Raw genomic sequence first — 16,775 nt, 5'->3', positions numbered from 1 at the left:
CCACATCCTTTGTAGGCTTGCTCTATATATACCATGTGATATCACAGACCTGGGCTGGTCATAAGGGTTAGTCCTGTGAAACACTCCTGGAGTGTCAGCCTTGCTCTTTGTTTGAAGATTAGCTTAGAGTATTTCCTGGGACTGCACTAGGCAGGTTCCCTAGTGCAGTTAGGATTGCATATCTGTTTTGTTTGTCTGTTGCGATTGTCCTGTCCCTGCGGGGGTCGACAGGAGATCGTTCTGATCTTTGTTCTTGGAGTATAGCTGGAGCAGTGGTTGCTACCAGCTATCTCATCTGCCTGTCTAGCTTGGATCGCACTCGCCTTGCGCTAGTGCTGTGGATACTTCTGTTCTGTCTTCCTGGATCGCACTAACCTCTTGCGCTGGTGCTGTGGATCCTATCTCTCACTTATCCCTGTTTTCGTGTATCTGTCTTGTCTGCTACGAACGCTTGCTGGAGGCTCGGTGAGGTAACCGTTAAGCAAGCGCTCACGTCCTCTGTTTCATGTTTGTCTGTCGGTGGTTAGTTAGGTGTGCTTGTCTCTGTTGTGCTTAACACGCGGAGACCGCGCATAAACGCGTGCACTGTTGCGAATGAGTGCGGTGTTTGCGTTTAGTTAGCGTTTGTTATTTTCCTTATCTCCTCATTGTAATTTTTGCTGTGCCTTTGCTACTCTCGTGCTCTTTCTTGCTGTAGCCTTGTGTCACCTCTGGCAATCGCCTTTCTCACGATTGTGTTCCTGCTTCGTATCTGCTGTTGTGTGTGCACTGTCACGGGTTGGCGACTAGATTGGTGCACACACATACCCTCTGTCGCTTTGCTCTCTCTCTTTCAGGGCTATCTTGCCCTGCGTTTCTTCCCTTCGTACAATTCCTGTCTTGCGTCTGTGGCAGGGCAGAGGAGCTGTTCCTCTGCACTCCACAGCTCCACCTGCCGACAGGAATTTCCCTCTACAGGTGCATTGCACCTTTTGCTGGGTTCCCGCAAATTATACGCTTGTGGAGGATTTCCGCCGTGTCAGCGCACGCCTTGTGTGCTCATCACGGAGAGAATTCCACAATCGTTACATCCCCCTTTCCTGAATTTGTGCGGCAGCAGGGTGAGCCGTCATTCAGCTCACCCTGCGCCTAAAAGCCCCACTGCCAAAATGCCATGTATGCTCTTATTCAGATAGACATACAATATATAAACTTGTGTCCACAAACAACTGATATACTGTAGATTGCCAAGAGAGCTGTTCTGGGCACAGGCCATCCAGGCAAAGGCCTAGGGTGCCCTCTAGTGTGTAAGGCACAACACTGCATGTTTCAGCTTTTCAGTTCACCAAAAATGTATTTCAGATTTTAAAGGTTCTCTGTAGTGTATTCCACCAAATTATTGTCTCCAGTGGTGTACTACTTGGATTATGCTGTTGTATTGTCCTCAACAGGGGGACTTCTGCTTGACCTCCCCTCTCCACACCACAAAATAAAAACCATGCCCTTGATCAATAGAAAAAACTGCCTTTCTCAATTTCAGTTTCAATGAGTATTTTATAAAGAAAAGTCAATCACTAGGGTCCAAGTTTTTGAATGATTTTTGATGATTTATACTGAATCAAACACCTGATTAAGAAAAACGTTATATAGTGTAGGGCTGCCTTTACTTTTCTAGACTGGATAAAATAAGGCATTATATTATTTGCAAATGCATTGCAATGAAACAAAAAACTAATGACAAACTTTGATAAGACAAAAATGAAAAAAATGCAATGCAAACATGCACGCCTTTATTAACATACAAAATTGAGTGCCCTCCTCAGCATTAGTGCGGTGATGCACAGCGGGTGCCCTGCCTGGCACAAGCATTGTGATACACAGCGGTGAACGTCTTCTCTCTGGCCCGTGCTGACTGGATTTAGACTACTTCTCCCTCGCAGTCTGGTTTCCATGGCGCCCTGTTATTACGTCATAGATAAGAGACTGTGGGGTAGAAGCAGGCTGAATCCTGTCAGCACGGGCCAGAGAGAAGCCGCGCACTGCTGTGTATCACGAAGCTAATGCCGGGAAGGGCACCCGCTTGATCAAAGGAAGCACAGACCACCGTGCATTGACCATGGGGGCATTCGGGTCAGGTAAAAAAAAATGTGGTTACCGTATGCTGTACATGGCTCTGCAATTCCTGGGGCACTTAGGCAGTGTTTGTGTAAGGGGAGGGCTATTTGATGTCATACTCAGGGCTGGCGCTACCATTAAGGCAAAGGAGGCAGCTGCCCCAGGGCCACAGAGCTTGTAGGGGCCCCCAGTGGCTACAAGAGGGAAAAAAAATTTCAAATCGGCCTTATAGTTTTTGAGAAAATCGATTTTAAAGTTTCAAAGGAAAAAAAAATACACATTTAAAAACCTGCCAACTTTAATGGTTAATAGCAAATCCACCTTAAATGCTAGAAACCCTAAATTTGCAGGATATGTTAAGGAGATCATTAGAAATAAGAGGAAAAAACAATTTTTCAAAAAGACCTTATAGTTTTTGAGAAAATCGATTTTAAAGTTTTGAAGGAAAAAAGTATACTTTTAAATGCGGTAAATGTCACTTTCAGTAGCAAACCTAACGGTAGTGTAATTTTACATGCATCAAACGAAAGCGCAATCAATTTCCTGACGGGGTTTCCAGGGGGTCTATACGCAGCCGCAGTGCTTTGGCCAGGGATCGCTATACAGCCGCAATATGGCTGTATGAAGATCCCTGGCATTTTTTCCTATTTTACAAATTTTTTTTTTATGTTTAGAGTGTGGGAATTAAAAAAAAAAAAAAAATGTGGGGCCCCCCTCCTGAAACTTTTTAACCCCTTGTCCCCCATGCAGGCTGGGATGGCCAGAATGTGGAGCTCCGACCGATTGGGACTTCACACCCTGACAATACCAGCTGCAAAAAAGGTCCCCTAATGCCGATTTTTGTTCCAGGGTATATGTTGGGGGGGGGGGGGGGGCAGGTTTATTTTGCCCTGGGGCCCCATTGTTGCTTAAACCGGCCCTGGTCATACTTGTATTATACATTTGGTGGGGGGCACAACATTTTGGTGACTCTCATAGAAGCCGACACCCACACTTTAAGTCCACTTTTCTGGATCCAAAAATTTGGCTTCTATGCGAGTAATATATTCTTCCTAAGAAGATTGCAGCCTAGTTGTGTAGCTAAGGAGCTACTATGGGCCCAGTGTGAGTTTTACATGGGGCCCCCCAGCTCAAGCACCCTCAAGAACAATTGATATTGAGCACCAAGGCCTGCCAAGGACAGCTGCAGTGTCAGAGACATGTAATCAGGGGAGAAGAACAGTTTGTTAATGATTACCACTAATCAAAGCACATGTAGAGGTGATAATTACAAATATAACACCAATGAAAGTCTAATACAGTAGCTGAAGAAGGGCCCCTCTGGTCCAGGGGCCCTAGTGCAGTCACAATCTCTGCACCCCCTTTTGCTATGCCACTGGCACAGATAGCCTCTGGTGCAGGAAGTGCCCAGTGTGTGAGTTAAGACCAGGTTCTTTTACAAGTGATTTATTTTATAACAGCTAAGCAAGGGGATGATATAAATGCCTACACAGATTTAAGAAAACATTTGAGCATGGAATGGGGCTGTGATTGGCATGCTTAATGATATCTTTATTTGTTTAAAATACTGGCTTTACTGTATGTAGGAATCAAGTTTAACAAAAACACATTTAAATGCCCAGTTTCTGCACAGGATTTAAGTTTACTAAGTGAGAAGTTTCTAACCAGTTCTGTTCAGTTTTTGGGGACAGCAGTGAACCAACAGACATGTTTAAAGGACCCTTGCTATCTCATGGGCCCATTTAAACATATCCACTTTAACATGTCTGACTTTGTTGGCCAGCGTTCAGCCAAGTCAACCCACCAAGCTGATCAGCTACAGAGGCACTGGGGAAAATCGGGGGTTGCTGTACATATGTTAGATTCTAGGCAGAGGTGGCCCCAACAGGCCACCTCAGTCGAGAACTGCCTGACGTGTGTACAAGGCTGTACAAATCTAGATCAATACATCCACATTTTATCCTGTTATGGTTGGTAGTGCTTGCCGTCCATTTCTGCTTCCCACAGTGAACATTATCCTTGCTTCTGCCTTTGCTGCCTTCTACCAAAGACTCTGGCCTCCATCAATAACTAAATTGTGGCCTGTCATGTAGTCGGATGCCTCAGATGCCAAGTATACCACGGCTGCTTGTAGATCTGTCACCTGAGCCAGACGCCCAGCTGGAATATCAGCCAACCAGCTTGTAACAAGGGGCTTCAGCGCATCCGAATGGATTAGAGGAGTGTCCACTATACCACTGCAAAGAGAGAACAATGCACGTTTATTTCACCTACTGTGAAAATTAGCTGAGAAACCATAGTTAAAAAAAAGAGAAATAACATGTCATGCTGTGAAACTGTTTTATGGACAAATAAAGATAATTCTTACTTTTCAGTGTTAATACAGGGCTAATGTGTTATGCAGCGAAGTGGATAGATCAGTTCAGTTCTGTGCCCTGCTTTGAAGGAGCTCACAATCTAATGTGTAGCTTTGGCTTTACAGTTTGGCACCCTTAGTCCTGGCACTGAAGCTAGCAGCACATTGCAGTGCTGTCAGTGGGGTAGTGTATCACTATAACAGCCATAGCAGCTACTATGGTGCATGTCTCCAAGGGGGGGGGGGTTGTCTTTGCCAGCAATAAGAGGGTCCAATGTGGCCCTCACAGGCCTCCTGTGGTCCAGGGTAAGTGAGCAGAGTGCTGGGCAGAAGTTACATACCTCTCTGGGCTCCACCAATGATCTACCTTCCTACTAGCATCCTCGTATCCACCATGACTACAGTGCCCTCTTTCATCAAGTGGGTTATGTGACTAGAGAGTGCACTGCAATCATAGACCTATGGGTGCAGGAAGAAGGTATACACATAAGTGGAGTCCAGAGAGGTATGTCACTTCTCTTTAGTGCTCTGCTCACAGCATAAGGGGGAGGGGAGATCCTGTACATAACTGTAGAGTTCCGGGCTACCTATACTGTGGGGCTAGTCTGGCTATATATACTGAATGGTATCTCTAGCTATCTATTCTGGGGGGATACCTGGGGCACAAAGGTAGCTTGTAATTGTTTTGTTTAGGGGGATGTCACTATAAAAATTTTGCTAGGGGGTTACACGATTTCTAGCTATTCTCCTGAGTACTGTGTATTATAGACAAAAGCTGACAAGAAGCATTGCCACCCAAACCCAGGCTATATCCCTCTCCTAACATAAAACACCATTTCCCTTTCATGGCCTAAACATCCGCTGCACAGCATTACCTTTCTCCACCCCTCCCCCCTTCCTAATGTGAAATACAATTACTACCACTTAATGTTCTAGCAACCTCCCAAACGTAACTCCACCCCAAATTCAAAGATCTATTTCTTCTATACAGTATGCCTCATTAAAGGTTGGTTGGTTTGCAGTAAAGGGTCTTGGAGCCTAGCAGATTACTGTCCATCTAGTGAGGTCATCACTGTGACTTGACAGAACTTGACGAAAAAAAAGCCGTGTTGACAACTCCTTCTCTGTCATCAAAATCTGTCTTCACCCATTGCTGTCAAGACCAGAGTGAGAACAAAACTGCTACACTCCTTTGCGCACGGAGAACAAAATCAATAAATAAAATAAAGTTACATGTGTGACCAGAACTTCCCCAGTGCTCACATGCTGCTTGTACTTTTGAGAGATAAGAGATAAGGATTGACAAATGAGCTAATAAAGAAATGTTCGCTATTGCTTAAAGGAAACCCGAGGTGAGAGTGACATGAAGGCTGCCATATTTATTGCCTTTTAGAAAATATCAGTTGCCCAACAGTCCTGTTGATCTCCTGGCTTCGGTAGTGTCTGAGTCACAACCCTGAAACAAGCATGCAACTAATCTAGTCAGACGAGTCAGAGCACATGATCTGCTGCGTGCTTGTTCAGGGTCTATGGTGAAAAGTATTAAGGTGGCCACTAACAATCCAATTTCTAGCGAAAAATCGTTCGAGCGATCAGATAATTCTGATCGGAAGAAAAATTGTTCGCTACACCATCAACCAACCAAAACCAATCTTTGCTTTCTATCTATCACAACCAACAATCCAATCGGAGGACTATATTTATAATCATTCGTAATCGATTGTGCCCATCAATAGAGATTATTTACAACCGATCCGATCAGAATTTCTGATCGCTCTAATGATTTTTCGCTAGAAATTGGATAGTTAGTGGCCAACTTAAGAGACACAGGATCAGGAGGACAGCCAGGCAATCTGCATTGTTTAACCCTCCTGGCGGTATAAAAAATTCCGCCAGGAGGCAGCGCAGCAGTTTTTTTTTTGTTTTTGTTTTTTTAAATCATGTAGCGAGCCCAGGGCTCGCTACATGATAGCCGCTCTCTTCCCTTCGGCGATCTCCGATCAGGAAATCCCGTTCAAAGAAAGGGATTTCCTAGAGGGCTTCCCCCGTCGCCATGGCGACGGGGCGGGATGACGTCACCGACGTCAGCGACGCCGTGACGTCATTGGGAGTCCCGGCCCACCCCTCAGCGCTGCCTGCCACTGATTGGCCAGGCAGCGCACGGGGTCTGGAGGGGGGGGTGGCACGGTTCGACGGATAGTGGCGATCGAGCGCGGGGCGGCGGCGATCGGTATGCTGACGCAGCTAGCAAAGTGCTAGCTGCGTCTAGCAAAAAAAAAATTACGCGAATCGGCCCAGCAGGGCCTGAGAAAACCTCCTGCGCGGCTTTACCGCCAGGAAGGTTAAAATGAGATAAATATGGCAGCCCCCATACCCTCTCAGCTCGGGTTCACTTAGGTGCTGGCTTATTGTATAGGTGCTGGCTTACTGAACAGGAAGAAGCCAAGATTTGAACCCTGGTCTCCTGTGTAAGAGGCAGGGCTCTTAACCATTACACTATTCAGCCTTGATAATGTGTGGACGCTGGAGGACTGATATAAGAGAGCAGTTGGTTAATCTTGCTGCCCGCCACCTGCTGCCCCTAATTCTTGCTGGAGGGGAGCGCTGAGGGGAAAGCCCGAGGTGAGGAGGGGGGACTGTCCCCCTTCCCTAACCATATAGGTGGCTAATGCTCTCCCCTCATGCTGCGACCCCTCCGGCTCCCCAAAACGGCCCTGAGCGAGCCCTAGAGGGCTGCATCCTCTATTGTTACGTCCCTACATAAAGCGCATCCTAGTGACTGCATCTCTTGTGCTTTGAGTCTCCCAGTAGTAAAGCGCAATATAAATGTTATTTGTCTTGTCATATGGCACAAGGGGCACCAATGTTCTATTGCAAATTGTATCCAGTAAAGTGGAGCAGAAAAAGAGAAACCATCTTGTACTGACCCGACAAGTGGGAGGAGCTTAGAAAAAAGGTAGTATCTGACTAGTAGGGATGGTCAATGAGATGCAAATAAATTCGAGTTGATGCAGCATTATGCAACTTTTGTATGCAAATGTATGCAGCTTGAAAATGAACCAATCAAATCCTGCTAAGGTAAAATCTGATTGGTCCATTTTCAAGCTGCATAAATTCACATAAAATTTGCATAATCCTGCGTCACCATTCCTACTACTAGCTGACTGCATGGCTTAGTGAGGAATAGTGACATGACTAACTGTGCAGCCACTAGGAAAATGTAATAAGGAATGGGGCAGGACCTTTACATATGGATGTCAGCTGCTGATATTAAAGATGTGCATCTACAGTATGTTGTAAGTGCATGCTAAGAAGGGCAGAGTTTTCTTTTTCTTTATTTGGGTGATGGTGAGTGGAGAAAGTGGCAGGCTCACAGTATTAATCCAAAATGGAATTACAGTACTTGTTCGATGCGGACTGGTCTTTGATGGGGAAAAAAAACTGTAATGACGTCCTTCCATCCAGACTTTACTCAACACCTAAAGAGCCTATGCCAAGCTCTATTTGCCCATTGACCAGAGATGCAGCCTGTAAGCCTTTCCCCTGCAGCCATCAGAAACTAATAATACGCAACCTCCTCCATCCATAGGAATTCACATCACATCTCTGAGCCACCAACCCCTGCAGCCTCGACAACCTCGATTAAAACAATGATTTTCCCATTAAAATGTACAAACAGCATTAGCATGCCGCCTTATTAATGAGCTCTGGACACAATAAACTCGAGCCTGTCCATTTTGTGATCACGCCTGGGATTTAACTGACAATGATTGGCGCTATCTCTCCTCCACGTCTTCTATTTTTTTTGTTGTTGTGTGTGACACATAATTTTTTTTTGTAGCCCCGGAACAAATACATTTACATATCGCCACTGCCGAAGAAATTACATTTAACTTCCTCATAGATGACAGTAGCTAAAATTCAAACTGCCAATTGTAGTTCATTAGCGTGGCAAGGACGCTCTCCAAATGTTAATAAAAATTCTAACATGCTGATGAATTAACGCTTCTAAGGAGCTTGTGACACCCCGGTTAACATATTCAACCTCAATTATAATTCCCTTCAGCACCCTGTTATCTGAAACTTTTGCTGGCAATCAGAGGTGCTGTTTTTCCCCGGCCAATTTTCCAGATAATGTAGCTTATCAACACAGTGGGTAAACTTGCCAATGAAATCAGGCACAAGCCTACCACACACTCGCTAATTGCAAGGCTTTTTTTATGCATATTTACAGCCTGTCATTTCAAAGAAATCAGTGGCCCATTGAGGCGCCCGGTTCGCTAGGAGACGTAACGCTTGCAAATGAAAATTAGCAAACAAACTGGCGACAAGTATGAAATGAACAAGTATATGGGGAGGGGGTCTCTCTCTCTCTCTCTCTCTCCTTTTCACTCTCTCTAGAAAATTATCTTCGAATTAATTTAGACCATCACCGTGGGGCTCTCAAACAAGACCCAGACAGTTCTTATGTATTTCAGCAGGCTGACAGATTTCACCTTGAAATTGCAAAAAGAGGGAGAGCATATAATGCACAGCTGGATGTGACGGCAGCCATTTTGTATGCTGCAGCTATAGATGAGGGAAGCCTATAAATAATATCAACATCACTAAAGATGGGGGCCTCGTGTGACAAAGCATTTGCTTTTTGGCCTGGACATTTGTTGTTTTAATGGACACCTGATGTGAGAATACTGAAGGCTGTCATATTTATTTCCTTTTAAACAATACCAGAGGAATGATCTTCATTAGTGTCTGAATCACACCAAGCATGCAGCTAATCTTTTTGTAAGAAACATCTAATCTGCATGCTTGTTCATGGTCTATGGCTTAGAAATTAGAGGTAGAGGATCACCAGGATCACCTGAAACAAGCATGGGTCTAATCTTGTTAGACTTCCGTCAGAAACATCTGATCTGTTTGCTTGTTCAGGGTCCGTGGCTAAAAGTATTAGAGGCAGAGGATCATCAGAACAGCCAGGCAATGTGCATTGTTTAAAAGGAAATACATATGGAAGCCTCCATATACCTCTCACTTCAGTTATTCTTTAATACCCAAATCCCAGACACTGTTCTAAAGAAACCATTGATCATTTAGAAGGCAGAGACTAGTGCCAAATTCTTACCCTTTTTGTGTGAGACAAGCAGGCCCAGATTCACTTCACTGGAGCCTGTAGGCACAGAAGTCCTGGCACTCAAGACTTCGCCCTCCATGAACCTACAAACCCCCACTGCAAGTGTGCTGGCTGGCCGAGCTGCCACTTCTCCCTTACTCCCCTTGCCCATCATAGGTAGCTACAGGTGTCCCTTTGCATTAGGTAGCCAGAGGTACATGCAGTATTAAGTAACTAGAAGTGCTGAAGACAGATCTAGTCAGTGGAATGACGAGAGTCGGATGAGTAACCTTTCAGTTACACTCTGTTTGGGACTCTGCATAGGGAAGGGGGGAGGCTCTTGGGGGGAGGGGAGTGAGCCACCTCTCTATCAACAGATGCCTATAGGCACGTGCCTACAGTGCCTTATGGTAAATCTAGCCCTGAAGACAACGCTGTTATAGCTAAAAATCCTAATTCAAAATTTAGTGAGGTAATCTAAAATGGCCTTGCTGCAAGAGTTAACAGCTGGCTGTGTGATGGGGTGGGGCAGTTGCTGTTGCATGGTTGTGTATGATCTTGCTAGTCAGGCTGCAAACTAGAGGAATACAGACAGAGCTGTCTGATATAATCACAGCCTTAAGCTCTGGATGCCTGTGCTATAGCAAATGGCTGATGAAAAGGCTTCCGACTTGGTACTTTAAAAGGGATTTATTTCATATTAGCTAACCAAGTCTGGCTCTAAATGCCCAAACAGAGCTAAAAGAAAATATTTCTACTAGGAGGTGGGAGTTAAATTCTGTACAATAGTAAATGCGTCTTTGTTGTTGCCAGAGCATCTTTATATATTACCTTATTCTTCGCCAACTCCTCTTTTAAAGCTCATGCTGCTCTCTTGTAATTTCGACAACATCCGTAAACAACATAGTGCTCTTTTAATCCTAAAATTGCCCTTTCGTAATTTGGCCTTCATCAGTAAACATCAATTTTTTCCATTTCTGTCCAAAAGTGCTAAGTAGGGCTGCTGCTGTTGCCTCGCAGGCACTGAATAATGCATCGTTCTGGCCAGGTAATGCCAGATAATTGCTTAGATGTGTTTCCTAGTAAAATGTGCTGAATGTAGTGTTGGCATGATCTAATGGTTTGCGATGTCCAAACAGTCTGCTTGATCAGTGAGCTTGAAATCTAAGGACGCCGGTGAAATACAGAAGTGCTTGACTCAAATTTAAAGTAAATCTGAAGTGAAAAGAAAATGGAGGCTGCCAATGATGATAATAATAATAACAATAATGCTAACATTTGTATAGCATTTTCTCTTGTCTAACTCAAAGTGCTTGAGAGCTGCAACCACTAAGAGCGAGCTCAATAGGCCACCCTGCAGACATACATGCAAAAACAGCAGTGGGAAATTGCAGGAGCAGGATGAAGCCGAGAAACAGCTCACCCTGCTCCTGCAATGGTCCCGGCGGCGTTAATTACTATTCCCCCTCCAGACCACCATGGACTAAGGAGGAAAGAATAATTTGGTTGCCAGCTATTTCCCGTGGCTGAATTACACTGTTTTTATAGTTATTTGGGCTTCATTTTTTGACGGTGTCCAAATTACTGCCTGAGCAACGCTATAACCGTAATTCACATTACGATCTATGGCGGCACACGATGCACTTAAATTTCCCCTGCACCATTTTGCGCTGTCTGGACCCTGCAGTGCTATGGACTATTGGGCATTTAAAAACAGTCTGGTCAATTGAAAGTAAATTGACTAGTGGTCCGCACACTGCAAGCAAGGTCCTGGAGATTCTCCTCCACTAATTGATCTAAACGATGTTTTGCCTCCATGCTCTGGAACTAAAAATCGATTCTGTGTGAGTCAAAATCATACGAACATCAGTCGATTCCCTTACAATCGACCGATATTTTCCATCCCTGTCGATCAAGTAAATTTGTTGATTCAGGCAGATATTGGTCAATTTTCATTTATCAAACAGAAAGGAACATATTGATACTCTGCTGATCCGATAATGTGATCAAATCAAACAGTCGATCGAACAGGTAAATCAAGTAATATATGGGCATCTTTAGGGAGTTTTGGCCAAGGACTGCTGAGTCCTTACTGAAGGTACTGACCACCTCAGCCAGTATTCGTACCCTGGTCTCCTATGTCAGAGGCAGTGCCCTTAAACAGTATATTATGCAGCCCATTAGGGATGGTCGGAAATGCCAATTTCCGACTCCGCGGTAAATCCGCATTCCGCCATTGCCAATTACTGATTCCGTTTTCCGCTACCAATTTCCGCATTCCAATGCAGAATTTCCGCCGGAAATCGCGGAAATTCTGCCCGACTTTAACATCGATTTTCTCAAAAACTATAAGGTCTTTTTGAAAACTTTTTTTTGCATCTTGTTCACAAGATTCAGTTTAATAAACCCTGAATGAATTTGGTGTTTCTAGGACTTACGGGGGCTTTGCTATTAACCGCTAAAGTTGGTGTATTTTTACTGTTATGTAAATGCAAAAAATAGGCAGATGCAGATTTCTGCATTTTACATTACAGTAAAAACGTCGACTTAAGTGGTTAATAGCAAAGCCCCCGTAAGTCCTAGAAACATCACATTTTCAGGGTTTATTAAAACAAGAGGCAAAAAAAATTTCAAAAAGACCTTATAGTTTTTGAGAAAATCAATGTTAAAGTCGGGCGGAATTTCCGCGATTTCCGGCGGAAATCCGCCTAACGCACTTGCATTACCAATTTCCGCATTCCGATGTGGAAATGCAATTTCCGATCGGAATTTCGGAAATTGCATTTCCGTTCAATCCGAATGAGCATCTCTACAGCCCATGTCTTTGTTTTAATTTTGCCAGTTGCCTGGCTGTTACACTATTGCTCCACTAATACTTTCTGCCACTGACACAGACAAGTATGCAGGTCAGGTGTTCTCTATGCTCCAACTCCATTGGCTGCATTCTTGTTCTAGGTGAGTGATTAATGCTGAAAACACTATAAGTCCTATTTAACTTTAAATAAAACAAATAACTGGGGTAATCATGACTAGTTAATCACTGCCCTCCTCTCTGGCCATTCCCCCTCCTCCACTCCCCTTGCCACCACCCTTACTTCCTATGTCCTATAGGAAGTAGGGGTGGTGGCAGGGGGAGTGGAGGAGGGGGAGTCCGCTGTATGCAGAATTCACCCTCTGACAGACACCTGATCCTCCTTCCCACTAGGATAACAGTATTTATGTTAGCTACATAGGCTAATGCTATATGCTGTGTATGCATGCATGCATGCATGCAGAGCTTGCTTGATAGCAAAAAGCTGAAATTAGAAAGTTCACAATCCTGGCAGTCATTCTCAATGGCGTAGCAATAGGGGTTGCAGAGGTTGTCACTGCATCAGGGCACTTGGACCATAGGGGCCCTGTGAGGCTCTCCCTCAACTGCAGCATTAGCTCTTTGTGCTTGTAATAATCACTTCTACAGATGCTTTGAATGGTAGTAATTATTCATAAACTGTTCCCAATCCCCTTCTTGCACCTCTGACACTGTGGTTGTCTTTGGTGTGCCGTATCAATTTTTATGTATAGAGTGCTTCAAAGGGCCCCATGTAAAACTTGCACTGGGGCCCAGAGCTCCACTGGTCATTCTTGATAAGTAACAAATAATCATATCTCCAGTATCATGTGATTATTCTCAAACCAATTCACACTTTAAGGACACCTGATGTAAGAGGGATATAAGGGAAGACATATTTATTTCCTTGCTAACAATGCACATTTCCTGGCCATTCTGCTGATCATCTGCTTCCAATACTATTTATAGGCCCTGAACAAGCATGAAGATCAGATGTTTGAATTTAGCTGGATTTGCACGTTTGTTTCAGTTTTCAGATAATACTAATGCATGAAAGATAAGCAGGGTGACAGGTAACTGGTATTGTTTAAAAGGAAATAAATGTGGCAGCCTACATATCTGAGAACCAAACTAAAAACAGAGTTTTTCTCAACAGGGCCAAGACATTCTGGAATGATATATGCCTTTACTAACAGCACAACTGCTAGTTCTCCACCTTTTCAGCAAATTCACTATCTTGTGATATGCATGACCTACGTGAGAATTGCAGACTTTCTCACCCAGCATATTTTGTCCAGTCTGAGTTTCTTGGATTGCTTCTGTTTTTTGGCATTTTCCAACCTGCTTAAGTGAAAAGGAAATTCCACAATTTCATTGTAGCAATGTACCCTTCAGAAGGCCTCCACAGTAGCTGTGAGAGCACCATCTACCCAAACACCTTCCTGATAAACTTTAGTGTAAGGCAAACCAAGTGGCCTAGGGATGGTCGGAAATGCCAATTTCCGTTTCTGCCGAAAATCCGCATTCTGCCATTGCCAATTGCCGCTACAGCGACCGATTCCACTTTCTGCATTCAGATGCGGATTTTCGCGGTCATTAATGCCGAATTTAACATCGATTTTCTCAAAAACTACAAAGTCTTTTTGAAATATTTTTTTCCTCTTGTTTGCATTTGTCTGCTTAACATTCTCTGAAAACTTGGTGCTTCTAGCTCTTATGGCGGCTTTGCTATTAACCTCTAAAGTCGGCATAATACCGCATATCGGTAATGAGAATTTTCTGCATTTTACATTACAGTCAACAGCGTCCAACTTTGCCGGTTAATAGCAAAGCCCCCAAATTTTCAGGGTATGTTAAAGGGGAACTCCAGCCTAAACAAACATACTGTCATTAGGTTACGTTAGTTATGTTAATTAAAATAGATAGATAGGTAATATAATCTCTTACCCACCCTGTTTTAAAAGAACAGGCAAATGTTTGATTTCATGATGGCAGCCATCTTTTTGGTTGAAAGGAGGTGACCGGGAGCATGAGACACAGTTCCAGCTTTCCTGTGTGCTGATCACCCCTCCCAGTTGCTAGGCAACGTGAATAACAACATAGGAAATCCCATCATGCTTTGCACAGCATCAGGGAAAAAAAGCCCAGGTTTTCTTTCTTTGATGGGTGGAGCTTAGCTAAAAATGCAGCTAAAAATGATGCTATGGTAAGAAAAACAAAGTTCTGATGCTGTGAAACTGTTAAAGAAACACCAAGCCTTTTCAGTTCTGCTGAGTAGATTTTTAGTCCCGAGGTTCACTTTAAGCAGAAAAGTGAAGACAAGAGGAAAAAAATATTTCAAAAAGACCTTGTGGTTTATGAGAAAATCCATGTTAAAATCGGCAGAAATTACAGAGAAAATCCACATTGGAACCGCTATGCGGTATGATGCTGACTTTAGAGGTTAGTAGCAAATCCCCGATAGGTGCTAGAAACACCAAATTTTCAGGGAATGTTAAGCAGAAAAGTAGGAACAAGAGGAAAAAAAAGTTTAAAAAATACCTTGTTCTTGAGAAAATTGATGTTAAAGTCGGCGGAAATTTCTGCGATTTCTGCGAAATTCCGCCTACCGCACTTCCATTACCGATTTCTGAATTTCGATCGGAAATTGCATTTCCACGGAATCCGAACGAGCATCAATAAAATGACTTAGCACCCACGCACCTGCATCGTTCTTCTGGCAATGGGGTGGGTGCAATGTGCACCACTTCTTAGGGCTGGATCTCTATGCTTAGTCATTTACATATAGATCTGTCCCCAGGGAGACAGTGGGATAAGGATGTAGGCCCAGTGCACACCGAGCGGTTTTTGGAGCGATCCGCCGGCCGCATCCGCCTCTAAAAACGCTTGTCTAATGTATTGCAATAGGATGGTGCACACCGGCGGTTTGCGTTTTTTGCCAAGCCGCAAACGCGCCTCCTGCTGCGCGTTTGCGGTTTTCGGAAGCGTTTCGTCCTCAATGTAAAGTATAGGAAAACCGCAAACCGCTCTGAAAAACGCTAGTTCAGAGCGGTTTGCCAGGCATTTTTGTTACAGTAGCTGTTCTGTAACAGCTTTTACTGTAACAATATGTGTAATCTGCTACACAAAAACGCACGCAAAACCGCTAGGTATGTTTAGAAAACCTCTCTAAACATACCTAGAATCGCTCTGAAATCTGCTCCCAAAACCGCTAGCGTATTGCGGATCTGCTAGCGGTTTTGGTGTGCACTGGGCCATACTGTGGTGTCTCTATTGCCGAGACTGCTGCAGGAACAAAGGTCTGGCTACATGAGTGTCTGGTCACTGGGAAGGCCTTGTGCCAAGCTTTTAGCAGCAGGACGACCAAGTAGTTCATGTTTTATAACTACCATGGAGGCTTTTAAGGGATCATTGTGTGTGCAAAGCAGTATTGCCATCACAGGCTTCCACTGGTGGTGGGTAGCGGAACGGCATCTACAAAAGGTTAGCTGCAATATAAGCAGGTTTCATCACTGGCGAATAAGCAGTCATGGACCAACAGCAGTAAGGCTACCAGGGCATAAAGTAGGATGTGGGTGGTGCCACACCTACAGTTAAAAGCGGCATATGCCCAATTACTGTCTTGCAATACGGCAGCTGGATCCAGGTTGTCATCCAATAAATCTGTTGGCTCCCTGCCTTGTGAGTTGGTGTTTGCACCAAAGGCTAGGCTTACATCCGGCAACTGTGGTAACATCAGGAAGGGCATCCGGTCATTTAAAACTTGTTACATATTCTTCAACATTGTTGCCAGTGAGATTTCCACTGAGAGTGGAAATTAACAGATGCTGACATAAAACTGTATCTTTAACCTGAGAACCCAGAGATCCTCTTTAACCTCCCTGGCGGTACACAGTTTCAGAGACTGCGTCCGCGGGAGGATTTTTTTCAATAAAATGTAATTTAAATGCTTTAGCTAGCACTTCGCTAGCTAACTATGCCTGCCAAGCCCCGCCACACCTCTCTCATCCCCCCGATCGCCGCCGGCAATATTTACCCCTCCGCGATCCCGCGAGAGCCGCAGCTTCAGCAATCAGCTTCACTCGTCGCTATGGTGACGATCGGACATGATGTCATGACATCATGTGCAGTCCCGATCCTCCCTATAGCAAAGCCTGGACGTAGGTCGGGCTTACCGCCAGGGAGGTTAAACAGGAACTGCTATGATCAATAGGGATGGCTCGAACCTCCGATTTTAGGTTCGCGAACCTCGAACGCAAACTTTCGCAAAAGTTCGGGCTCGCGCAAACTTTGCGAACCGCAATAGACTTTAATGGGGAGGCGAACTTTGTAAGTTACTAACATTTATTCTGGCCACAAAAGTGATGGAAAAGATGTTTCAAGGG

The 16,775-nt window shown here is 44.3% G+C and overlaps 1 protein-coding gene across 2 annotated transcripts in view; it reads right to left on the bottom strand.

The window, feature by feature from the left end:
- Window positions 1-3,524: 3,524 nt before the first annotated feature.
- LOC137532938 (D-threitol dehydrogenase-like) overlaps window positions 3,525-16,775 on the bottom strand; it is a 112,134-nt gene continuing 98,883 nt past the window's right edge. For both annotated transcript variants that reach the window (XM_068253970.1, XM_068253971.1), the window contains one exon: window positions 3,525-4,331. In XM_068253970.1, coding sequence (XP_068110071.1) covers window positions 4,136-4,331 — 196 coding nt within the window. In that variant the 3' untranslated portion in view covers window positions 3,525-4,135. The remainder of the gene's footprint in view (window positions 4,332-16,775) is intronic.

Source organism: Hyperolius riggenbachi, chromosome 9 (genome assembly GCF_040937935.1).
Source record: "Hyperolius riggenbachi isolate aHypRig1 chromosome 9, aHypRig1.pri, whole genome shotgun sequence".
NCBI lineage: Eukaryota > Metazoa > Chordata > Amphibia > Anura > Hyperoliidae > Hyperolius > Hyperolius riggenbachi.
This window is presented reverse-complemented; position numbering and strand designations above follow the sequence as displayed.